The sequence below is a fragment of the Panthera leo genome, chromosome A2 (assembly GCF_018350215.1).
Source record: "Panthera leo isolate Ple1 chromosome A2, P.leo_Ple1_pat1.1, whole genome shotgun sequence".
NCBI classification, from domain to species: domain Eukaryota; kingdom Metazoa; phylum Chordata; class Mammalia; order Carnivora; family Felidae; genus Panthera; species Panthera leo.
The window spans coordinates 94882082-94909722 of NC_056680.1; the positions used below are offsets into that span (position 1 = coordinate 94882082).

Sequence of the window (27641 nt, forward strand, 5' to 3'; positions counted from 1 at the left end):
GGCTCGACTGGAAGCGTGCAATTCTTGATCTTGAGGTCATGAGTTTGAGCCCTATGTTGGGTATAGAGATTACAAAAAAAATTAAAACAAATTATAAAAAAGTAAAATAATGCAAATACAACTGGAACACAAAAGCTCTCCCAAAACTTTTCTTTAGGAAATACTGTGTTCACTGAATTAAGTTGAAAACTGGCAATGTTTTAAAAGTGTGAAACCTGTCACTTAAGTCTGAAGAATAACTGTTCTCAGTTTCTCCAAGGCTAGTCTATTATTCTCTATGAAATGAAAGCAAATGAGGCAATAGGCTTTTAGCACACCTTGACTGGAGGAATATGAACCTATATTCTGGATAAAGTCAACTCAGAACAATCTTACGGTATTTAAAATAAAACACCTAAATATACTAAAGGCAACCAAATGAATCCAAAACAATCAGACAGAGAAGTACTGGTATAAATTCAATTTTTCAATTCAGACACTCATCAATTTTGTTGCGGTTACCTTGGCATCATTATCCACATAACATGCCCTGTGTTTATAAAACTGGTATAAAAGTATTCAAGAAAAAGGGTGGTTTGGTGGAAAGAAGAAGTAAGAAATGTTAGGGACTTGCACATAACATTACTCTATCAAATTTTCTTCCCATAGCTTATTAGAAAGAAGACTATTAAGGCTACCATCACAGAAGCAATGAAAAAGGTGTTTCGCAGACAGTCAACACAGCCTGGAAAGAACAGTTTTTCTGCCAGGTCACCTTATTCCTCGGTCTAATAACCGTTGCTTTCTAATTTGATATAATCATCACATTCTGGACCAGTGTGCTCATACCAAAACTGATCACCAAATAAACTGATAAACTTATCTTTTAGCATTTTCTTGAACAACCATTCTAAGAAACTTCCTTTCAGATAAAAAAATGTTCCTCAAAACTTATTGTGTACTCAAGAGCATATACATATCTTTTATTTATTTCTTTAAGTTTATTTATTTGAGAGAGAGAGAGAGGGCAGAAAGAGAAGGGAGAGAGAGAATCCCAAGCAGGCTCTGCGCTGTCAGCACAGAGCCTAACATGGGTCTCAATCTCACAATTTCAAGATCATGACCTGAGCCGAAACCAAGAGTTGGATGCTTAACTGACTGAGCCACCCAGGTGCCCCTACATATCTTTTATTAGGAAAGAGTATGAAGCTTTAAGCATAAAATTTAAGGAAGTTTACCAAGAAATAAATAATTTTTACAGCTAAAAATTTGGGGATATGTCTTATCCACCTACCATTGAACCCCTAGTAGTGTTTCTTAATCTTTATAACTTTACTTGCAACTCAAAGGGAGCTGATAAGAACACAGCTATTTTTAAGTAAAATAGCTATTTATTCAGCCTCTTGTCATGCCAAAATGTTTTGTGCATATACCACTATAATTAGCACACCCTCTGAAACAGGCAAAATTGTACATCAAATTATATTTCATGTTACCTGATTATATAAAAATGTAAAGTGAAAATGATTTATCAATTCCTTTTAACATTACTAGTAAACAATTCAGCAGTAGATATGAGGCACAAAATCTTAGTAAAATATGACAGGAAGAGCAATAATGTAATTCTCACTTAACTTGTCATAATTTGTTATGAATATACAAAGACAAATTTCTAAAATGTTATATTTACTAAGATTCTGGCAATAGCTTTATGTAACAAGACACAGCATACCAGGCCTGCCACTCAACTTGTTTATGGTAAGACTCAGCTTCAATATGAAGCTGTTTGGAAAAAAAAAAAAAAAATTAGAAGTCTGCTTTTTTCTTTTTACATGCTAAGTATCTTGGCAAGTATGCCATTAAACACAGTATGGAATTTAAGATAGCAAGAATAAGGAGTTAATAAAAGCTAAACACTGCAGCCTAAACAAAATTCATACAAAAATAAAATAACTATCACTGGTTACATAAAATTTTCCTGACTGGTTAAAACTAACAGTATAAAACATGCATTTTATAATCTTTAGCTATCAAGTTCAAAAAGTACCAGTGTCTATTGGAAATGATTCCTCTCCAAAGCCAAAGTGTAGTCAAAATTAATTCAAATGTTATAACACATTCTAATGCTAAAAAACATTCAGTATTATTGAAGTGGAGGTAAATCCCAGAGCTTTTAGGGCTTTGTCGTGCTGCAAAAGGCTGTTACTCTGGTTCACTTAAAGCAGCAAATGACAAGAGTCCAAGGATGTCTAAGGGCAAGACTGCTGTACCAGCTCTGACCTCCCCATGAAGCATGGCTACTGTGTCCACAAAAATAGGATGTGTGAGGATAAAAGGCACGCTATTCTGCTAGCTAAAGAGATAGCAAACCACCCCCCCCAACCCTAAAAGCTCCTTCCCCGGGTAAATAAAAGTATATAAGGGGAAAAAATTAAAATACACTTATCTACAGAATAAGGATTTTGAAATATCAATGTAATCCCTATTTCCAAAATGTTAACTCGAGTCATCTGGTCATTTCTAATTACATCTTAATGATATATCCAGATTCGATTTCTGTTGATTTATCATTAGATACTTCAAGTCAAAAATATTAACTTTATCCCCAAATATCTTAACCACTAGCACAACTGCAATGTATTATCTCCCAGAGTTGTTAAGCACTGGAAGAGAAAAGACTGATGTTCAAGCAGCAGGCAACAATTATGGCCCTTTCACACAGAGGCATCCAAGTGGCTACTGAATAGTCCAGTAATAATTCTAAAAACAAGAAAATTCATGCATTTTAGTAATTATGTCATAATTTTCACAGTTGAGATTTCCTTAGACATTGCACTTTCTTTATAAAGGAATCCTGATTTTTCTCAATATTATGGCGAGTCGGGACTTGAACTAGCAGCCTTCTTTTTCTTCTTCTTACTGTGTTTCTTATGCTTCTTTTTCTTTTTTGTTTTTTCCTGTAAAGAGAGTTCCCTGTTAGACATTTCTACAGGAAAATATGCAAGTCTAAAACAACTTTACCATGGTACTTCTAAGCTACTATATAATTATTTCAAACAATCTACACAACCAAGTAAACTATTTGGAACATTTTTGGAAAAGTCTAAATAATTAATATCATGAGGACTAAGAGTGCTTGTTTTCAAAAAGATATGGAAAAATTCTTAAGTCATCAGCACATTAATGTAGTTTCTAAATAAAACTTTCTATAGAAAATAAATTCTATGAATAATCATATCAACTGCTGTATCTCATACTATATAATTTGTAAAGGCGAAGTAACTGTAGTTATTGCAAAGAAGTCCTCATATCACAGCAAAACACAACTGTTTTTATAAATGACAGTTTTTGGAAAAAATATATATTAAATCTGGTACTTTTTGGGTAAACAGGAACATAATTATTAGGTCCTGTCTTCACTGGTAACTATTTTAATTATTAAATTAACAACAACTAACTGGTACAAAATATTGATGTACAGTTGAAAAGTCTACTTAGCTTAGTAACTTTAATTTTTTAAAAAAGCTTTTATGTAAGCTCTATGCCCAGCATGGGGCTTCAACTCACAACCCCAAGATCAAGAGTCATACACTGTACCTGCAGAACCAGCCATGCATTCAGATGCTTACTTTTTAGACAAAAATGCCACTAAAGCCTAGAAAAAGTAGTCAACTCATGACTAGATAAAGAGAGCTACAATTTTGTTGAACTCTGACTCTTGTGACTATTTCTGATGTAGAAGAGAAGGCAGAACTCTTAGAAACAGATACTTAGAAAAGTGGTATCAAATGAGAGACTAGTTGTTGCAAAAGAAAATAAAAAGCAAGAAAGGAAAAAAAAAAAGCAAGAAAGGAGACGTGTAAAGACAGCAAAAGCAAAGCTTCCTATCATTTCTGAATCAATAAGAACTTTCCACAATCCCCCTGCCCCTCTCAAAGGTCTCTACCACTTAGCAGCTTTAAGCTAATTTTCATCATTCTCTTCATGAAAAGATCAAGTGCACAGGGAATTTTACAAAATTCCCTGTATTTGGCCCTTTAACGTTTTGGGTCTAGGTTGCTTTTTCATAAAAGCACAGTTGACTACTCTCTTTTTAAAATACTTTTCTTCGTGGCTTCCACAACACCTCAATCTGCTGCTTTCTTCTACTGCAAAGACCCTTTCACCTCCCGTGCTTGTTCTTATTCCTCTGCTTGACCTTTCAGGACCTCCTTCCTTTTCCACATGCTCTCTCAGTCTCCCATGCTTTAAATAGTACTTACATACCAAATCTTCCTATCTAGTCCTTGCTCTGAACTCAAGACTGTGAGTTCTTCCTGGATACCTAACAAGTGTATCTAAAATTACCATAAAAATGTTAATTTTTCTCTCCAAATTCTCTTAGCTATCTTAGTAAATGGCACCTCTTTTAAGGCAAAGAAACTAAGCTGCGGTTGGCTCTACTCTGTCTTAACTCCACTCTCTACATCCAAAGCAGCAAGTAAGCCCTACCATCTAAGTCCAAAAACATAACTCAAATCCATCACACCAGTCCATCCTCACTACTACCACTGCGATACGAACACCATTCCTCACCTCTCTCTACTCCATCTCTGCCACAGTATTTTAAAAATGTAAAGTTGATTTAGGTCACTTCTTTGTTAAAAACACTCAAAATAGCTTCCCAAAGCATTCTGATTAAAACTGAAACACCTGGCTACGTGACATGGCCTCTGCTTACTTCCCAACCTCACTGTATGCAATTCCTCTTCATCTACTAGGTGTAAGCCATGCTTACTCTTTCCATTCTTCAAACAAATCAAGCTCATTCCTACCACAGGTCCTCAGCTCTTCTCTCTGTTTAGGATATTCTTCTTTTGACCTTCACATGGTTGGTTCTTTCTTGTAAATCCTATTTCAGCTTAATTTTACTTCCTCAAAAAGGCTTTCCTTCCCCAAAGTCACTTTCTTACATATCATCCTCTTATCCATCTTGTATTCCATTATAGCAACACTACTAACACCAATAGTGCCTGCATAGAGATGCTTAATAAACATATGCTAGCTGAATGCACGAAAACAGTGTGGTATGCAAGTACAAATTAGAACTATCCTAAATTAACTATTATGTCTTAGCTAATCTGAACCAAAGACAAAAGCAGTTTTCACTCAAATTATATTCCCATTCAGAAAAAAAAGTCTCTTAAATGTCGCCTTGGTCATGAAGTACAGTAAATGTTACTTCTGAGTCATATATTCCCAGGTGATTCTTTCTACCAGAAAAAGACCCTCATTTAAGAGTGAGGGAAATTCCGGGAAAGGGAAGTTAACCCTCAAACCTACAAAAGATGCTGTTCTCATTTTTCTTCTACCTCTCCCTAAGAAAATATTTTCAAAGGCAATCACCCATGCTTATACTGAGTGCTCCTAAATTAATGATATGGTCTGCAATTACTCTTTGATAATCTGTTATCTACTTTCCCCAGGTTGGTCTGCTTCTCATTTGAATATCACTTCCATTTTCTTTATTCTCCTCTTCCTTCTTTCTCCTTTTATACTTCTCAATTTGCATAATAGCAGAGCTGGCTTTAGAAACAATCAAAAGAATCATCTTTATTAGTGAATTATTTATGTTGTCACATTATTTATTGCGTCCTGTGCTTAGAGGGTTTTTCTGTTGTTATATAAGGTTTGGCTGATCTGAAAGTAACTTCTATTGAAGATGAGGGAATCACCATACTTAAATCTCATATTTCATATTACAGCTTAAGAAAATCAAAAAAAGTTTGAGTTTTCATTTCTAACAGCACTGAATATGGAATAAAATAAAATGAAATGCTGAATAAAACACTGAAATGGAAACAGGACACGTTTACTACTAGGATACTCTTCCTTTCTCCTAAGCCAATTTAACTTGCTTTAACCCATTAAGTAAAGCTGAATACCACATTTTTCCCAATAAATATTTAGGCCCAGTAAATGAAGTCATGCTTTATAAGGATTCATTTTATCTTAACAAAAAGAACCACACTATTGTCATGTAAAAAATTTAAATGATACTTGCTATTACTTTTTCTCGTTCCTCACTGCTTTTCTTCTTTTTTGCTCGTACCTAAAAAGTTTGAATTTTTGTTGAGAAGACAAATATGTAACTTGCACTCAAGACATTTTTTTAAAATTTATATGTAAAAACCATTTTGACAATCAAATGGCATTTGAAATGCCTTCTTATACCTTAAATCCCTGTTTGCACATCCCAGAAATGCAGATATCATATAAACAAAGGGAAGACTGTATTTTGTTTCATTCATCCAGAGCTTTACTGAGTTTTGGAAAATGCATTGATGACAATGTTACTTTAGAGTTTTTGAAAGGCTTATGTAATGTACCTGCTACAGCTTGGATTTTGTTATGTCTTAAGATTTTATGTATTCTGGTATTATCACACTCAGCATTTATGCACTGAAATAAAATTTAGTAAAATTATACGTTAATATTTTCTTATATATTAAAAAAAATATGTTAGGGGATATTAATATAAAATGTGTAGATCAGATCTGTAATACATACATATATGCTGCCAATTTCAATTCAATTCATTTCAATTTCATTTCAGGGGGGTATTACAAAATACTATTACAAAAGGGGAGCAATAGGCCCTATTTTACAAATGAGGAAACAAAATCCAAGAGAAAAACACTTTAAAGATGGTAACTTACAGACCTAAAATTATCTAACAAAATCCAAGATAGGAATATCAGAGCTGAAAAGGACCATAGTATAGAGACTACCTAATTCTCCTCTCAACCTTATAGATAGGAAAAAAGATCACAGCAACATTTCTGCTCTATCTCATCACTGTTCTACTTCTTAAATAGTAGTAGTTCCAAATAAAAACAAGGGAATGCTAGGTTTCAATACACTACACATCAAACAGCATCTTTCACGTAATCAAAATAGCAGTATAGTAAAAAGTAAATATTAGAAGAATAAAATAAAATAGGGGTGCCTGGGCGGCTGAGTCAGTTGAGTGTCCAACTTCAGCTCAAGTCATGATCTCATGGTTCATGAGTTCAAGCCCCACACTGGGCTCGCTGCTGTCGGTGCGAAGCCTGCTTCAGATCCTCTCTTCCCCTCCCTCTGCCCTCCCCATCTTGTGCTCTCTCAAAAATAAATAAACATTAAAAAATAGCTCAGAATAGATATTTGTAAATACGGTTAATTATAATATTAGCTATATAATTAATTATCTTCTAGGAAATGAAAAACTCGTTCTGAAACAGAACTTCCATTTCTTTTTCATAGCACACTTACTAGAGAAGTGAGTAAATCAAATATTCATGACGTATTTCTTTTAACTAATTTCTTTTATTAAAATCAAGTAACTGAACAATTATTTTTATATTTGAGAGAGAGAGAGAGAGAGAGAGAGAGAGCGCAAGCATGCACATGATGGGGGGAGAATGGCAGAGGGAGAGAATCTTAAGCAGGTTCCCTGTCAGTGCGGAGTCGGATGTGGGGCTCAATCTCATGACCCTGGGATTGTGACCTGAGCTGAAATCAAGAGTTGGACACTTAACCAACTAGACCACCCAGGCACCCCAAAATCAAATAACATTTTCAAGTGAAGAAAATGGATTTGATCATATACTTACTTCTTCAATGTAATCTGATTCTGATAAGGACTCAGATGATAAAGGTTTATCTTCAGGATACATCTTTCTTTTTTTGCTGAGTCCTTTAATGTCCTATGAAAAATAAATACATGTATGTTGACTCAAAAAGATGTAATGCTATGCCACACAAATTCGCTTCTAAGTTCTATTTAACAATTCCTCCAATTATCACAAAAATTACCTATTTTCATTTTAGAAATGTCTAAAATTGATGACATTCACCAGTATTCAGTCTTTAACCCCAATAAAATAATGCTTTTATTACATAACCCTAAAAGACATAACTACATGTCCTTTTAGATGTAATATCCTCATTTTTTTCCTTTTTTTTAAAAGTTAATTTATTTTTGAGAGAGAGCATGAGTGGGGGAAGGACGAGAGAAAGGGAGACAGAGGATCTGAAGCAGGCTCTGCACTGACAGAACAGCCTCTGACATGGGGCTTGAACTCACAACCATGATATCATGACCTGAGCCGAAGTCAGACACTCAATCGACTGAACCACCCAAGCGCCTCTTTTTTAAAAAATATTTGTTAATTTAAGTAATCTCTACACCCAACGTGGAGCTCAAACTCATGGCCCTGAGATCAAAAGACACATGCTCTTCTGACTGAGCCAGGCAGGCACCCCTCTTATTTTAATTATAAATGACAGAATTATAAAAACTCGTAAGAAACCATACAGGTGGCATAAGATTTAAGTCCCTTGTATTTGGATTGTTTGTTTCTACCCAGTGTTGGATCAGAAAAGCCTAGTGCTACACACACACACACACACACACACACACACACACACACACCAAAGGGTAATCATGATAATTGAAAAAGATCTCTACACAGTATAAATTACTTTAGTATGTTCCCAGTGTTAAATTCATATTAAAAAAATCTTCATCTCTAAGTATTCTTAATGATGAGAAAATGTGTAACTCTGGGGAAGAAGAAAGACTGAAGGAGTTATTAGACACTTAAAAATATACACTCTGAGGAATAAAAAATTTCAAAAACATCTGATGTACAGCAAAATGTTAAGATTTATTAAAGCTTCATAGTGGATATGCAGGTTGTCATTTTATTATTTTCCATATACTCTTCCTGTATGTCTGACTAGTTCGTAACAATAAAAAAACTACAATGGAAAAAATGAGCACTACTGAATCATATAGAAAAAAACCACGAAACTATATAGCATGGACCCAATTTTGAAGATTATTGGAGAAAAATAAATCACATAGAAAATAAGCTAACAGTGATGATCTGTGTTATATTACAGGTGATTTAATTTTGTTTCTGCAAACAGCTTATTATTTTGGTAGAAATGATAAATGCTCACTGTAAGAAAATTCACCTGAAGCCCAGTACCAGGCATTAAACATCATGAAGATTTTTGGAAACAGCTCTCTGTGTGTACATTTACTATTTTACATAAATTCTTGTTTAGAACCTGCTCTTCTCACCCAATAGTACCTTTTCATGCAACTACATTGTCATTTATGGCTGCCTTTGACATTCATTGACAGCATATGCCAGAATTTACTTAACCCATCTCTTTTTGGAGGGCAGGCATACATATGGGTTCTTTGCTATTAAAAACAAAGTTGAGGGGCACCTGGGTGGCTCAGGTCATGATCTCACGGTTTGTGAGTTCAAACCCGCGTCAGGCTCTGTGCTGACAGCTCAGAGCCTGGAGCCTGTTTCAGATTCTGTGTCTCCCTCTCTCTCTGATCCTCCTCTGTTCATGCGGTCTCTCCCTGTCTCAAAATAAATAAATAAATATTAAAAAAAAAAAAAAAAAAAAAAAAAGTTGAGGGGCACCTGGGGGCACCTTAGGATTCTCTCTTTCTACCTCTCACTCTGACTTTCCCCTGCTTGTGCTCTCTCTCTCTCCAAATAAACAAACAAAATAAATAAACTTTAATAAATAAATAAGTAATAAAAACAAACTTGAGGGGCACCTGGGTGGCTCAGTCAGTTAAGCATCCGACCCTTGGTTTCGGCTCAGGTCATGATCTCATGGTTCGTGGGATCGAGCCCCGCATTGAGCCCTGCGCTGACAGCACGGAGCCCGCCTGGGATTCTCTCTCTCTCCCTCCCTCGCACTTCCTCGCTCTCTATTTCAAAATAAATAAATAAACTTAAAAAATAACAAAAACAAAGTTGAAATACAGTAAAGGGTGCGTGAGTACAAAATCTTTACCTAATAACAATGTTTAAATGAAAGACCAAAGTAGCCTTCACCCAAATGATTTGCTCATTCTCCCACCACCACCCCTCAATCATTTATTTCACTCATTTATGAATCACACTTTACCAAGAAGCCTCCTTATCGGGCTCTTTTATCAATCATATTAATCTCAGATAATTGGAATACAGTCGTATTTTAAGAAATGCCTAAACATGAATTTTACCACTTTTTCTGTGTATATAAGGTATTTGTTTCTGCCTTTGCTTCCACAGCAAATATAAAGTATCATTTTTTAATTACGAAGTTTTAAATTATGTATTCCTAGTTTTTACTAAGTTTGTTCATTATATTTAAACTTTGTTCATGGTTTACTTTTTTGTGATCTTTGTCATTCAGAATTAGAATTATCTGGTCAAAAGTTTTGAGTTTTGAGTCATGGGCCTTCTCCACCCCAATACCATATTCTCCATGGTCTTTCTCCAGTTATACTTTCAGACTTAAAACAGACATATTTGGGATTTATCTGGCCTTAAGGAGTGCCCAGCTTTATATTTTCCAAACGGACAATCATTTTGTCCCAAGAAAAGCCACTTGTATCATATATTAAGTTCCACAAATACTTACAAAGTTTTACTTGGGCTCCAGACTGTTCCCTCCTCCCCCAACTGTTAGTTCCATTTTATCCACTGTTTTTTGTTGTTGTTGTTGTTGTTGTTTTCTATTCCTGTACCATACCACACTATTTTTTAACCAAAGCATTAATGTCTAATAGGGTAGCTCATACCCAGGAAAATTTACTGAATCTTCATCTTCATGTGCTTCTCTGAATAGATTTGCATATTTTCTTCAAGTAAGTTCTGATCAATTTTTTAAAAATTTCCTATATAGTCTTGTTACTATTAGAAACAGGATATTCCTTCTATTATTAGGTATCATATTCCATTTTTGTAACAATTTAAAAACGAGCTGAAAACAATGGCTGATATATGACTTGAAATCACACCCTTTTTTATAACACTATGCTAACTATACTGGAATTAAAATGAAAACTCTAAAAACAAAGAATATTGCCTAAGGGAAAAAATTACACCCTTTTTATGATTATAACAGTCACTCTAAACAATATTAAGAGAAGCCACGGACCCCAAAATGTTCATCATGTATATGAAAAATGAGTAATATCTAAAATATGAAACTCCTATGAGTCATAAAAACAAAAAACCAACAGAAAAGTAGGCAAAGACTATGAATAGGCAATTCACAGAAAATGGTATCTGAATGGCTAATAAGCAAATGAAGAGGCTAAACCATCTTCACATATTAAATTGGCAAAAAGAAATTTCATAGTGTTGACCATCACGTATGTGGAACAAGGGTACGGTCAATACATTACTAGCAGGATACAAATTAATGAGCATTTGGGTGGGCAAAATTTAGACAAGTTAAATGTATGAACATCTTTGAACCTAGAAATTATAGTCCCAGGTATATCTTATTTATTTCCTTTTTCCCCAGGTGTGTCTTAGAAAAGTAATGATAACTTGTGGAAAAGGAAAAATGGATAAGAAATAGTCACTGCAGCACTGTTTGCATTACTAAAAAATGAAAACAGCTAGATGTCCCAAAAACAGAAGAATAGAGAAACAAGAGCGCCTGAATCGCTCAGCTGGTTGAGTGTCCGACTCTTGATTTCGGCTCAGGCCATGATCCCAGGGGGTCATGAGATCAAGCCCTGAATCAGGCTCTGCACTGAGCATGGAGCCTGGCTTGAGTTTCTTTCTCCTTCTGTCCCTCTCCCCTGCTCATGCTCTCTAAAACATAAAAATAATTTAAAAAAGGAATGGAGAAATAAATTATGGCACATTAATATAACAGAATACTATAAGCAAAAGGACTTGAGGGCATCAACAAGGATAAATGTCCACAGCAATGCTGAATGAAAAAAGTAGGTGCCAGAAGGAAACATGATACCATTTTGAAAATGCAAAATATCTAATGCTATTTAAGAACATATACTTATGCAATAAAAGTGTATAAATGTGGATGGGAAAAATTCACATTAATTTCAGAAACAGCTGCCTCTAAGGAAGGAGAGGGTGTCTTGTACTTTTTCTTTTTTTTAATGTTTATTTATTTGTGAGAGACAGACAAGAGTGTGAGTGGGGGAGGGGCAGAGAGAGAGGGAGACACAGAATCTGAAGCAGGCTCCAGGCTCTGAGCTGTCAGCACAGAGCTTGACGCGGGGCTCGAACTCACAAACCGTGAGATCATGACCTGAGCCGAAGTCAGACGCTCAACTGACTGAGCCACCAAGGTACCCTGTACTTTTTCTTTAATAAAACCAGACCTGAAGCAACTATGACAAAATATAAATCATTTGCCAACTCCAGCTGATATGTATATGGGTATTTGTTTATTGTATTATTTGTCTTTTACTCTGTAAAAACACATTATTACTCTGTACCTTATACTGAAGTACAAAATCACAATGCAGTTGTTTTAGTATTTCATGTTTGTATACTACCAGTTTTTAGTTTCACACGTGTATTTAAAAAAAATTTTTTTAATGTTTATTCATTTTTGAGACAGGGAGAAACAGATGGTAAGTCGGGGAGGGGCAGAGAGAGGGAGACACAGAATCCCAATCAGACTCCAGGCTCTGAGCTGTCAGCACAGAGCCCGACATAGGGCTTGAACCTATGAACCATGAGATCATGACCTGAGCCGGTCACTTAACTGACTGAGCCACCCAGGCGCCCCTAACACATATATCTTTTTAAATATGAAAGGTACTACTTATTCTATAATGATTTAGAAAATCAGGAATTAATGTCGAATTACATCATATCCCTTTGGCAATTACGGTTTCTTTCATTTGGGCAGTTACTACAATATGGCAAATTGTATTAATAAAGTTCTTATCTTTGAATTCTTAAAATTAACCCATTTTGATCATGATGGCTTTTTTTTAGTGTCTAAATGGGTTTTTTTATTTGCAAATTGATATTAAAACCATTACTAAGTATATATCCAAGATCAGTAAAGATATATGTCCACACAGAAACTTGTACATACATGTTTACAACAGCATAAGGTAGAAACAACTTAAATATCAACAGACAAATGGATAAACAAATTGTGGCATACACACACAGTGGAATATTAATCATCCATAAAAAGGAATGAAGTATTGATACATGCTACCACTTGGGATGAACCTTGAAAACCTTACACTAAGTGAAAGAAGCCAGACACAAAAAGCAATACATTGTATGACTGCTTTTAAATGATATACTCAGAGGGGAAGGGACCTGGACCTGTCCTGAGTCTATGTCATCCTCTGTGATCCACAGAGTGTCCCTGTCAAGATCTAGCCCTGGAAGTTATAAGAGAATTGTTCTTCAACCTGCCCCGGTAAAGTTAAGCTTCACTTGACTTCACTACAAGCTACCAGCTGTAGCCCCAGTGACCAGCACAGCTGGCAGGGGTTTAGCACACCCAGCCCTTGGTGCTGCCTGAAAGCTTCTGTTGAAGCTCTTCCATGTGGAACTGAAATCACCTACTTGCTGAGTGGTTCTCACTAAAAAATCAGGCCTAAGCTAAACAGTCTACAAAAGAATATCAGTGTTTTACTCCAAAAAATGTAGGAGAAGAAGCAGTGTTTGAGGGTTTAATGCTAAGTTTTACCTGTCCTTAAATCTGTAGAATATGCTATGTTAATGCTACCTTATATTTGTATCAGAGTTAACAAAAAGTAACTGGCTTTCCAAAGTGTAATACTATTGAATTTGTAAACAAACAGAAAACAAATACAAAGGATAATTTGTCTTATACATTCAATTCGTAAATAGCAAGGACTGTTTTAATTCTAATAAATTCCATTTATTTTAATGTAAATACAAGTGATACACTTATTAAAGTTCCTACTTTTTTTAAAAAAGATTTTATTTTTAAGTAATCTCTACACCCAACATGGAGCTCAAGCCTACAACCCCAAGATCAAGAGTCACATGCTCTACTAACTGAGCCAGCCAGGTGCCCATGAAGTTCCACTTTTGATTCAACAAAACAAAACAAAACAAAACAAAACACAAAACAGAATAGAACAAAGATATATCCAGAATATATAAATCTAGAGATGGAAAGCAGAACAGAAGTTACTAGGGGAAGGGGGAAAGGGAGAATGGTAATTAGTTAATGAGTATGGGTTGTTTTTGAGGGGGTAATGAAAACGTTTTTAAACTACAGAGGTGGTCATTGCACAACACTGTATATACACAATATTCCTCCAAATTGTAATTTTACAATGTTTAATAGCATATTATGTGAATTACACCCCAATTTAAAAAATATGTTTAAAAAGACTGAATAAAATATAATGACACTGATCTGTAGTTTTCTTTCATTAGTAACTGCTTCCTTTAGGTTTTTATTACTAAGAACCAGAAAAAGATTTTTAATTGTACATCAGAAACACAGGAATAAACTTGCATTATTTATAGTTAAGTATAAATAAAAATAAAATATCCATAGTAGTAAAAAGGTTTTTCAAAACTTATCTACGATGTATTCAATTTGAAACAGAACTCCAGGTTCTGTAATTAAAAAGTCTTTTTTTTTAACTTTTTAAAAAAAGTTTATGTATTTATTTTGAGAGAAAAAGAGACAGAATGTGAGCAGGGGAGAGGCGGGGGAGGGAGGAAGAGTGGGAGAGAGTGATGGAGGGAGGGAGGGGGAGGGAGAGGGAGAGGGAGAGGGAGAGGGAGAGGGAGAGGGAGAGGGAGAGAGAGAGAGAGAGAGAGACACGCAGCACACACGTGCGCGCCAGAGAATCCCAAGCAGGCTCCACGCTGTTAGTGCAAAGCTAGCTTCCAATCCTGTCTTCCTCTCTCTCTCTGCCCCTCCCCCGCTCACACTCTGCCTTTCTCAAAATATAAACATTTAAAAAATAAATAAAATAAAATGACTTGAAGAAACAAAGGAAATATTTAATCTCCATCATTTTGAATTTTTAGTCTGAGATAATAATCTGTACAAACTCAAACTCTGCAGGAATACTTTTGTGATCTTTTAACCTTCAATAATGAATTCAATAAATGATTTCCTTAAATCAGCGAGAAATGCTATAAAAACAAAATAAATAAATCTCTTTAAGTTAAAAGGGAGAACATATTGTCAATTTTTTGAAGTAAATGAAGTATTGTATGACAGACTAAAGGCAATGTAAAATTATAATTACCTTGTCTTTCTCAGTTGCATCCTTTGACTTCTTTTTCTTTTTTAAACTATCCTAAACACACAAACATATATATATATATATATATATATATCAATTTTAAATTTAAAAGATACAGCATAATAGTATAAGGACAAAAATACCAAAACAGTGATTTGCTCTATGATTCACTCAATTTATTATATAAACTGGAAAAAGTTTACTTCAACGCCAGAATTTTATTCTGAAAATGTAGGAGGAACGTTATGTTGTGTATATATGTGCCTGTAAGGAAATGGGCATTCTTCATTTATCTAGCTACATATCAAATCTAGGTATACCTCAAATGACAGATTATCTATAATAACCACCTAGTTTATTTAAAAAATAAGACTTAATGCCATCTGCCTATTTTTGCCCGTGGTGGTCATATGCATGGGAGTTCTAATTCACACTGAGTGTGGACGTCCACCAATCTCATTTTCCTACTCTCCTCGTAAGGAGGAGAGACTAGAATTTCTTTCTTTTGATTGTTTCAGTTCTAGCCATTAACCTCCCTGAGCCTTCCTTATCCAAAAAGTGGATGAGGATTGAGTTAAAATGTCAAGTGCTTAGAACTATGCCTAACACAGAGGAGGCACTTGGACAAATATTAGCTATCATTATCATGAGACTAAGTCTTCAGCCTTAAAAGACAAAAAGAAAACCAGTGTTTACTGAATACTTTCTGGATGCCAGGAATTTTGTCAAAAGAAATGACACTAGGACTAGTAGAGATCTGCCACAAAACCAGACAGTTGCTTTGTTTTTCTGAGACCCTAGGTTAGTGTTTGTCAAATTGTGGTCCGAGGACACCCCTATATCAGAATCATAGAGAACATCTATTAAAAATGTAGACTTCTGAGCCTAATCAGATTTACTGAATCATACTCTCTGGTGATGAGGCCCAGGAATCTACACTTTTATTACAACTTGCATGTATTCCTTATTATCACAAATGTCTGAGAGCCAATGCCAATTATGTTTCACAATTCTGGACAGTACAGAGCAGATTTAGGAATAGGATACTGGACCAGATAGTACAGTATGTTTTTTTCTCTAAACTCTGACTTCTTTATGAAAATGGAAAAAATAGTATCTGTCACATTTATCATAAAGCTATCATGGAAATGTTGAGAGATGGAGACATATGTGGAAGTACTTAGAGAACAATTGAAAACCATATGTAAGATATTAAGTATATCAATTAAATGGCACAGACCATCAAAGTACAAAAAAAATAGTATCTCATTTCCAAACTGAGAGCAATTTAAGATAGGATGACTTAAAAGAAGCTAATTAAATGTGGTTTGCTATCCAAAATGCTGCTAATTTAAGTAATTTTACCTTACTGTCCGATTCAGTTTCTGACATGGAGCTTTCAGAAGATTTATGTGAACGATTCTTCTTTTTCTTTTTTCTTTTTCCTTGTTTTTTATCCTATATAAAACATTTTTACAAACATTTGCTTTGTTTCAAAAATATAATTGATGCATTTTATTAATATAAAAACTTTATCCATGAAAGAACCAAGTTGTAAATACATGTTTTACTTAACAGTATTTTTAAAGTAAACTTTATGCCCATTGTGGGGCTTGAGCTCCTGAGCCTGAGGTCAAGAGTCACATACTCTACCGAATGAGCCAACCAAGCACCCCCTTAATAATTGTGTAAAGTATAACCTATACTAACCTTCCTGTTTTATAAAAAAAAGTCAAGTAATTTGAGTCACACGTACCCTCTAGCTTCTAGTCAGATAGCATTTTAGATTTTTAAACTGTATTTCTTCTCTGATATTTTTAAGTGAATAAGATAAATTTAGGAATATAAAAAAATATGTTAATATTTAAGTATTTAGCTGTTCATTCCTGTCAGTGCTCTCGGTTATGGATAATTAACCAAAACCTGCAAGTCAACATTTCTAAAATATTACATAATGGATTTCCTCTTGTCATTAAATAAATTAGAGATTATTATTTCATGAGCCATCACAGGCAAACCTTACCTCATCTTCAGAATCCGAAGAACTGCTGGAAGAATCAGAGCTTGATGAAGAAGAAGATGAATACTTGACCAAGCACAAAACAATTAAAGCTTGTGAGATGCAGGAATTTTTTTATTACTAAGTCTTTCAAATACTTAACAAAATCAATCTAGTGGCTGAGAAACAGATGCTGTATTATTCTGAAGACCTAAACATTAAAAAGTGAAATGTCACACGCCCTTACACACACACACACACACACACACACACACACACACACACACGAAAAAGGCTCAACAAAGTAACAGATATGGCAATGGTAGTCAATTTTCCCCTTTCCCTCCCTGATAGCAACAGAGGAGTTACTACTAGGTTATAAGGCGGGTGGTGCCTTTCTTTATATTGCTAATAGAACAAAACCACCCATATCTACCAAAGGACCTCCAGGCTCCTTGACTCATCTACAGTCAGCATACAGGTTGTATAAATTATCTTACTTTTCTTGTAAGCTCTTAATCGTAACATTTAGAAAAATGGAAAACTTTTGCTCACCCTACCAGATTTCTTCTTTTCTTTTTTCTTTCTCTAAAAACAAACAAATAAAAGTACAAATCTAAATAAGCTGATATGAGTTTTTAATATTATACTGATACTAGTACACCCAACTGTGATATTAAAAACAACATTAAACTCTTACCTGCTTTTTTTTGGATGAGCTCTCACTTCCACTTAATAATTTCTCCCTGTGTTTTTCTAGTTCTTTCTTCCAGTTCTGCAAAAAGGTTATGAACAACATCAAAGGCTATCTATCCCCTTCTAACACACCTGATATAGACAGCTACTACTTCCTTCCCTCTATCCTCTATTACCTCTCACCATCTCAGCCTCTAAGAACAGGGAAAAGGTATTCCAGGTGCCAGAACCCTGTCACCAAAGAATCCTCTAAAAGCTCTTTATTAAGGGGGATATTAAAGAGTGGGAGCTCTCCAGTGCATATTGAGAAGAGGAGTAGGTATTATCACTGAGGCTGACAACTTTTTTCTTTTTTACAAAAAAAAAAAAAGAGTTAGATTCTCTCTCCAGACAGTAAAAACTGAATTAATCTATATTGTACCTGAAATACTACATACATGTTTGTGACCAAAACAGGCAAACATCATGGAAAACTCAGAGCAATATGGGGCCATGGGGGCAGGGGAAGATAAAGGGAAGAACCCAGATGACCTAAATTACTGTAAGATGATTTTCCACTTTTTAACTTTTTGCTCTTTTTATTTTAAAGAAATCGTGCATTTATATACAAACCTGTATTCAATGTACAGAGCGCCCTTAAACCTAAAAACCATGCCCGACCCCTGATTTGTTAAAAAATTATTTCATATTTCTTTTTCTGTTTTTAATGTTTTATTTTATTTTTGACAGAGAGAGACAGAGCATGAGCGGGGGGAGGGGCAGAGAGAGAGGGAGACACAGAATCCGAAGCAGGCTCCAGGCTCTGAGCTGTCAGCACAGAGCCCGATGCGGGGCTCGAACTCACAGACCATGAGACCATGACCTGAGCCGAAGTCGGACGCTCAACTGACTGAGCCACCCAGGCGCCCCAATGTCGTATTTCTTTTAAGAAAACATATGTGTCTATTTTTTCAAACAGGTACTATTTACAAACCTCATTCATTTTTTCTTCAAATTCAGCCAATGCCTTGGAGCCTTTCTTTTTCTTCTCTAGTTGTTCTTTCACTTCTTCCCTTAATAAAATAGACACATAAGTTTTCAAGCAATTCAAATTAGAGATGAATACTTACAAACAAAACCAAAATTTCGTAAATAAAAAAATATTAGTATCCTAATAAACTTCCATTCCAGTGTTGACACATTTTAAAGTTCTTTGTTCATAGCCTTATAAGTCAATTATCATTAACACAGTCTTTCAAATAACACTGATTACTCCTTTCCCAAACATGGATTACAAGAGCTAATACACCAAACATTTGAGCACTGTTTTCAATACATTTTCCTTTAATCCTTACAACAATCCTGTGAGAAAACACAGTATTATTACACCAATTTTACAGATACGAAGCAAAGCTTGAGGCAGGTAAGAAATCTGCCTAGGGTCCCAAAGCTGATAGTTTCAGTGTTAGGGAGAGCTAAGGTCTATTTAAACTACTAAATTTTATTATTAAACATCTATTTTACAATGCACCTCTCATACTGCACAGAAGAGTTGGTACAACATGCCTGATTGCTAATTCTCAGAATGGCCTGCTTACAAGTTTGGCCCTGGCTGGCATCTGGGAACTTGGATTTTGAAGGCTCCTTACCATTCCGTTAAGAGTGGCTCACTGTGCCTATCTGTACAAATACTACTGCTTAGGCTGAACCTGTACTTCAGGGAGTCTGGGATTTTGGGATCTGATAGGGAGAGGCTGACTAGTCCCCAGTAAAAACCCTGGGCACACTGAGTCTCTAATGAACTCCCCTGGTTGGCAACATCTCATGTATGTTAACACAACTCATTGCTGTGGGGGTTAAGCACATTCCATGTGACTATATAGGAAGAAGCCTTGGAAGCCTGAGCCCAATCTCCCCTGGACTTCACCCCATGCAACTTTTCTCTTTGCTGATTGTGGCTGGTACTCTTTCAGTGTAATAAGTCTTACCCAAGAGTACAACTATCTGGGAGTCCTTCTAGCAAATTACACAACTGAAGGGCTATCTTGGGGGACTCTGATACACACATAATATACTTTCTCGAGCACTTCCCCTTAAAGTTCATTTCTTCTCACCAATTTTGAAGGTAAAATGTATTTTGTTTTGGGATAATTTTCTGGTATGCTGCAACAGTCAACAACAGCATTCATGAAAACTCTAAGAGGTAGACATGGCTTACTTTCTATTTAACTCAAAGGAAGAGTCCTTGTTACATATAAGCACAACTTTCAACCATAGTTATCCAGCTTTTAGGGGCACTTACAAGCATTATGAAGCTAACAACTCTGAAACTTGTCATAAGTTATCTCAGGAGTCTGATATTTAATAATAAGACGTACTAAAAAAAAAGTAAGGCCAGTGCTGTGATGCTTTATTTACAAATAATAAGAGTTACTCAATGAGGGCAAATAAAAACCCAAAAAACAATTTAAAACAAAAATTTTTAAATGGGAAATTCAACTTATTGAAAAGCCATCAGGTAAGAATAGAAACATGGCTTAACATTATCCTTCCTAACACCTACTTACACTTCAATGAAGGGCGAGATTAGTCAAACCTACCATTTTAAATAGCTTAAAACTGCAAGCTTAAGGTCTCTTTTAGGGGATAGAGAAGAGATTGATATGAAAGGTTAACTGCTAGCTCTTTAGCTACACAGGGTGGTGGCTTCTCAAATATTTGTTCTATGCTCATGCATGATGCGTGTATTTCATACATTGAAAAGAAAGCACCAATGAATATCACTTCAAAAAATTATGTATCTGACAACTGCTTTGCAATCAATTAAAACTGTAACAGTAACCTTTAAAAAATCTATGAAAATCTTATAAATGGTTAAATTGTTACACATATACCAGGTAGGCCTTGGTCGATTCAGATAATCTTGGATTGTTGGCCCTGAAGACTGGATTGGACCCCTGGATCTGGCCATTGCTATTGGGTTCATATAGGCCTTGAGGAAAGAACAAAAATTAACTCAATTAAAAAAAAAAAAAAAATCAAAAATGCAAATGTTCACTTACTCACCAAGCAATTTTTATTATAAATGCATACTATGTCCAACTAAGCATGTATAATCTAACCAGATTTTTCATTACAAAAAAAAATAATACTCTATTAAGTCTCAGAAGTTCAGGAGATGAATCATATCACTATTACATAGAAAAAAAATTTTTTGTACCAGAGATTTAAAATTAAAAAAAAATTTTTTTAATGCTTATTTATTTCTGAAAGAGAGGGAGAGAGAGAGAGGGAGACACAGTGCGAAAGGGGGAGGGTCAGAGAGAGAGGGAGACAGAGAATCTGAAGCAGGCTCTCTAGGCTCTGAGCTGTCAGCACAGAGCCTAATGCGGGACTCGAACTCACAAACGCGAGATCATGACAGGAGCTGAAGTCAGACACTTAAGTGACTGAGCCACCCAGGTGTCACCCCACCTTTTTTTTTTTTTTTAACTTTTTTAACGTTTATTTATTTTTTTGAGACAGGGTGAGACAGAGCATGAACGGAGGGAGGGTCAGAGAGAGAGAGAGACACAGAATTTGAAGCAGGCTCCAGGCTCTGAGCTGTCAGCACAGAGCCTGACGTGGGGCTCGAACTCACAGAACTCACAGACCGTGAGATCATGACCTGAGCTGAAGTCGGACGCTTAACCAACTGAGCCACCCAGGCGCCCCCCCACCTTTTTTTTTAAACTAGAGATTTAATAAAAATAATAATGATACCTCTTTCTTACTGTAAGATAATTTTATGTTTTCTCCTAAAGCCCAATAACCCCATGAGACGGTAACACTATGCTTACTGGCAAATTAAGAAACTTGGTTGCAAAATAATTAAAGATCTAACTTTATTTTTTTTTTAAGTGGTGTATTTATTTTTGAGAGAGGAGAGACGGAGCGGGGGAGGGGCAGAGAGTGAGAGTGGGGGAGGGGCAGAGAGAGGGGGGAAGGAATAGAGACTACCAAGTAGGCTCCATGCCCAGTGGGGAGCCTGATGTGGGGCTCCATCCCAGGAGAGCGAGATCATGACCTGAGTGGACATCAAGAGTCAGATGCTTAATCAACTGAGTCACCCAGGTGTCCCAAAGATCGAACTTTAAATTCATCACTTATTCTACTATATCTTTTATCTCAGGAAATACTATGCCATACTGATGGCAATTTTACTTGCCAATTGTTAACGTCAAATATTAAATTATGGACAGACAACAAAAGAAAAAAAAAACAGCAGGACTTCACCAACATTAAAATATCTGTTTATTGGGGTGCCTGGGTGGCCAGTCGGTTAAGCATCTGACTTTGGTTCAGGTCACGATCTCACAGTTTGTGAGTTGGAGCCCTGCACCAGCCTCTGTACTGACAGCTCAGAGCCTGGAGCCTGCTTCAGATTCTGTGTCTCCCTCTCTCTCTGCCCCTCCTTTGCTTGTGCTCTTGCTTTCTCTCTCAAAATAAATAAACTTAAAAAAAAAAATCTGTGTATCAAAGAACACTATCAAGAATGAAAAGACAATCCACAGAATGGGAGAAAGTATTTGCAACTCACAGATCTGACAAGGAATTAATATCCAGAATGCCTAAAGAAATCATACAACAGCAAAAAACTCTAACAACCCAATTAAAAAATGTACAAAGGACTTATATAAACATTTCTCTAAAGAAGATATTCAAATGTCCAATAGCACATGAAGAGATGTTCAACTCCCTAGTCACTGTCCCAACCAATGACACTGACAATCCATTAATGCAAATCACGATGCAAATGCAAAGAAAATGCAAATCAAGATGCATCAATGCAAGATGCCACCTTGCATAAGAATGAAATTCTTAAACATGCTACAATATGGATGAACCGTGGAAACATGCTAAGTGAAATAATCCAGATATAAAAGGCCAAATACTGTATGATTCAACTTATATGAGGTATCTAGAATAAACAAATTATGGATAGAGATAGAAAGTAAAAAGGTTTCCAGGGGCTGGAGGGGAACAAATGACTGAGAATTACTCTTTAACGGGTACAAAGTTTCTTATCTGGGATGCTGAAAAAGTTCTGGAGGGGGCAACTGGGTGGCTCAGTCAGTTGATCATCTGGGTCAAATTTCGGCTCAGGTCATGCATGACCTCATGGTTCATAGGTTTGAACCCTGAGTCAGGCTCTGTTCTGACAGCATGGGACCTGCTTGGGAGTCTCTCTGCCCCTTTCCCCCCCACACACATGTGTGCCCTCTCTCTCTAATAAACTTTAAAAAAAATAGTTCTGGAAATGGACAGTGGTAACACTTGTACAACACTGTGAATATATTAATGCCACTGACAAACACTTAAAAATGGCTAAGACAATGAACTTTATGTTTATTTTTACACAATAAGGAACTCTACAAAAATCAAATTCTGCTGTCTATACTGAACTTACTATGACAGAAAAACACATTTTTAGATACTTAAAAAAAAAAACATATCCAGACAAAATAAAGCAGGTTTCTTTATTAATGACACTATCTAGCAAAGAGATACTGTTTTATTAAAATTAACTGTCCTACATATATAAAATTTGGTCTTTAAATTAGTCTCAACTCCTTGATCCTCATATTTGGTTTTCCAAATTTAATCCAAGTCAACAATCATTTATAAAAACTCTTCCACTGTTAAAACAAAAAGAATTCTGGTCAAAAATGACTATTATCAACATTGATTTTAAGGCCTTAAACTTAAGACTTAATATTCCAAAACAAGTGAAAGAATGTATTTGTTGCATTTTATTTAACAAAAACCCTTGAAAATAACCAACATTTCCCACCCTCAAAACAAGTATGAGTTATATTATTTCCAGATTTCTCTGGCAGATCAAACAACATAAAACTACTATAAACAGTACAAACTGAGAACCAGTCCCATTCAACCGGATACTGCCTAATTAATTACGTGGGATGAAAAAATCCATTAACATAATTTTCTTCCATGCAGGAATTAATGCTAGAACTCCTAATGTCAGGCATGTTTACAGAGTCAGGGCTAGATGTGAATATCAAATCCAACTCAAGAGAGAGGCATATAGTGACATTCTTTACATCAACTGTTATGTCTTTGAGTATTTCAATCAACTGCCTCTGCTGAGAATTTCACTCAGTTCATGTAGTTCATGTGGAAATATGACAACCAATGGAAGCTGCAATAGAGGAACTGTGGCCCAAATAATGACACTGACAATCCTAATAACCAGAAGCAAATATATGTGCAAAGCTAAGTTCATCATTTTTAAAACAGGAGATATCTATCACCTTCCCATTTCTTTGGTCCTATGTCATAATTTTAGTAGCACTTACCAGTAAAATATCTTAAGTTTAAAACTGTAAAAACTGTTTATTTCCAAAGAATGCAAATATATACAAGGATGTTCAAAACTAAATTACTAAAATAGGGAAAACTGAAAACACCCAAAGAGCCATCAAATTGAGATTCATTAATTATATATTAAAATATACCTTCAAAATGAAATACTATGTAGCCATAAAAAGAGAGATCTATAGTTTCTGATATGGAAAGATGTCTGAGATTTCCTAAATGTGAAGCAAAAGCAGGTTGCCAAAATATAAGATGCCATTTTAATGAACAACTATAGATTTTTAAAAAATCTAGATGCATTAGGGGGCCTGGGTGGCTCAGTCAGTTTAAGCATCCGACTTCAGCCAAAGTCATCATCTTGGGGTTCGTGAGTTCGAGCCCTGTGTCAGGCTCCGTGCTGACAGCTCAGACTCTGGAGCCTGCTTCAGATTCTACATCTGCCTCTCTCTACCCTTCCCCTGCTCATGCTCTGTCTCTCTCTACCAAAAAAATGAATAAAACATAATAAATAAATCAATAAAATATCTATATGCATCAAAATGTAAAGGCAGATGTCCACTTTCATCATTTCATACCCTGGAAAAATTTTTTAAAAATAACAATTCATTACCTTTATAAATGAAAAAAATCAAAAAAACTACACACAAACATTATCATAATAATAAAGGTAAACAAAATGAGAAAAATTCACTCACAATACTGCCACTCCAATTCCAAGAGCTGAACTGTTTTCAAGTAAAAATTCACAAACAGTACAGTGACAACTTATCACTTTAATTAAAAAAAATTGGGGGGCGCTTGACCAGTTCAGTCAGTAGAGCATGTGACTCTTAATCTCAAGGTCATGAGTTCAAGCCCCACTTTAGGCATACGGCCTACTTAAAAAAAAATTGTAACACATTCACCATGTTTTATAGTCTTCAAATATACTCGCATGTATCTTAAAAGTACATTAACATTTTTATGTTATGTCTACTGTGAAATTGCTTCCCTCAAGTACATACAGTCTGTCTTATGGTTTACTTTTCAGAGGAAAATTAAATAGTAAAGTAGTATATTCACATCCTAAGACTATTAATCACAGACAACTTATGATACAATTACAAGAGCTATCATTGTCTATGTAATAGGCTTAACATAAGCTTTTGATTATAAACACTATCCTTAGTTCGCTTAAGTACACTCCAAATATCTCAATTATTTATTTCAACTATAACAGTAATATTTATTTTAAAAAACAGCAAAGGGCACCTGGGTGGCTCAGTTTCTCAAGCATCCAGGTCTTGATCTCAGCTCAGGTCATAAGCCCCTCATTGGGGGGCTCTGAGCTGACAGCAGGGAGCCTGCTTGGGATTTTCTCTCTCCCTCTCTCTCTGCCCTTCCCCTGCTCATGTGAGCACTCTCAAAACAAATAAAACTTTTTTAAAAATAGCAATATTTATTAAAGACATCTTATATGCCAGGCTCCTTGCAAAAACACTTGATGGTCTGTGCTCATAATCAATAAGCAACAGTGCTTCTTTTTACTATGAACAGAAAGGCTTTTAAAACAAAAAAATTAATTTTACAAAGATAAAGCCTTTTTGCTTATTATGCAGCAGTGTTAAAAACAATGTTCTTAACATTAAGGGGCTGGGTGGTTAGGCACCAGTTAAAACACAGAAATTGTGCAATTTCTTGAACTGTCTCACTATGACTTAATCACATTAAATGCTGTGACCTTACAAATCAAATACTTGTATTCATATATAACTAGAATTGTCTGTGGCTCCAAACTGCTGCATGAGTTTGGTAACAAAGCAATTTGTTTTTGAAATTCAGGATAGCAAATCAAACTGAAGGAATAGGTAAGTGGGCAGGTACTGAAAAGAGCAATGTGAGAACAAAATGTGCAGAACTTCATTTGTTACTTTGATTACCTATTTTTATCTAGAGGATACATCTGTTTTAGAGGGCACAAAGTAACCAAATAGAACATGAAACTTCTGAAAAACAATGAGGACAAAGGGTGGCCATTATGAATTTAACAGCTCTTCATAAATCTTGAGAACTAAAATGTTCAGTTAAAAAAATAACTGTTCAAGAATGTACAATACCTAGAATGAACCCTAATGTAAAGTACGGACTTCAGGTGAAAATGATGTGGCCAGATAGGTTCATCAACTATAACAACGCCCTGCAGAGCAGGGTTGCAAGTAGGGAGAGGCTGTGCGTAACTGTGCACATGGAATATATGGGAACTCTCTGCACTTACAGCTCAATTTTGCTGTGAATTCAAAACCACTCTGAAAAATCTATTTTTTTAAAGATTTTATTTTTAAGTCATCTCTACACCCAACGTGGGGTCAAACTTACAACCCTGAGATCAAGAGTCTCATGCTCTACTGACTGAGCCAGCCAGGCACCCCAGAGTAAGTCTTTAAAAAACAACAAAAACAACAACAAAACTTTCAACCTGGACTTTATGGTTTTTTTTAGAAAGCAACTCTATCATCTTTAGAACTATGAATTTACCATCAATGTATGAAGAAAAACATGCCATTATTTTCAGAGGCAAACATTCATTTTATTTAAAACCAAGAGTTATAATGGGGTGCCTGGGTGGCTCAGTCCACTGAACTCTTGATTTCAGCTGGGGTTGTGGTGTCACAGTTGTAGGATCAAGCCCTGCACCAGGCTCCACACTGGGCATGGAGCCTGCTTGGGATTCTCTCTCTCCCCTCTCTTTGCCCATCCCCCGCTCATGTGTGTGCTCTCTCTCTCAAAACGAACAAACAAATAAACAAACATTTTAAAAAAAACCTAAAAGTTATGATCTACTGAACTAAGTACCAAATGACCCAAGTTTTGGTCCCAGTTTAAACAGTTCCATCTATGGTCAACTATCTTTGAAAAAGTAGGAAAGAATCAACAAATGGTGCTGGGCATCACCACACAGAACATACAGAATAAACCTGGACCACTTTCCTACAGCATACACAAAAATAAATTCAAATGTGTGACACGAAACAATCAAAATCCTAGAGAAGAATACAGGCAGCAACTTCTCTGACCTTGGCTGTAGCAACTTCTTACGAGACACACTGTCCCAGGAGGCAAGGAAAACAAAAGCAAACATGAACTACTGGGACTTCATCAAGATAAAAAGCTTTTGCACAGGGAAGGAAACAATCAACAAAACTAAAAGGCAGCCTACAGAACTGGAGAAGATAATTGCAAATGACATATCTGATAAAGGGTTAGTATCCAAAATCTATAAAGAAGTTATCAAACTCAACACCCCAAAACACATAATTCAGTTAAGAAATGGGCAGAAGACATGAATAGACATTTTTCCAAAGAAGACATCCAGATGGCTAACATGCACATGAAAAGATGCTCAACATCACTCATCATAAGGTAAATACAAATCAAAACCACAATGAGATACCACCTCACACCTGTCATAAGGGCTAAAATTAACACAGGAAACAACAGATGTTGAGGATGCAGAAAAAGGGGAACCCTCTAACACTGTTGCTGGGAATGCAAACT

The 27641-nt window shown here is 35.6% G+C and overlaps 1 protein-coding gene across 3 annotated transcripts in view; it reads right to left on the reverse strand.

The window, feature by feature from the left end:
• Nucleotides 1-1443: 1443 nt before the first annotated feature.
• FAM133B (family with sequence similarity 133 member B) overlaps nt 1444-27641 on the reverse strand; it is a 29400-nt gene continuing 3202 nt past the window's right edge. For 2 of the 3 annotated variants that reach the window (XM_042917755.1, XM_042917764.1), the window contains exons 2-11: nt 20624-20721; nt 18724-18802; nt 17755-17829; nt 17610-17642; nt 17079-17141; nt 16421-16513; nt 15059-15109; nt 7614-7706; nt 6029-6070; nt 1444-2936 (exon numbers count right to left, since the gene is read on the reverse strand). In XM_042917755.1, coding sequence (XP_042773689.1) covers nt 2850-2936; nt 6029-6070; nt 7614-7706; nt 15059-15109; nt 16421-16513; nt 17079-17141; nt 17610-17642; nt 17755-17829; nt 18724-18802; nt 20624-20721 — 714 coding nt within the window. In that variant the 3' untranslated portion in view covers nt 1444-2849. The remainder of the gene's footprint in view (nt 2937-6028; nt 6071-7613; nt 7707-15058; nt 15110-16420; nt 16514-17078; nt 17142-17609; nt 17643-17754; nt 17830-18723; nt 18803-20623; nt 20722-27641) is intronic. The other variant, XM_042917773.1, reaches the window with a different exon arrangement.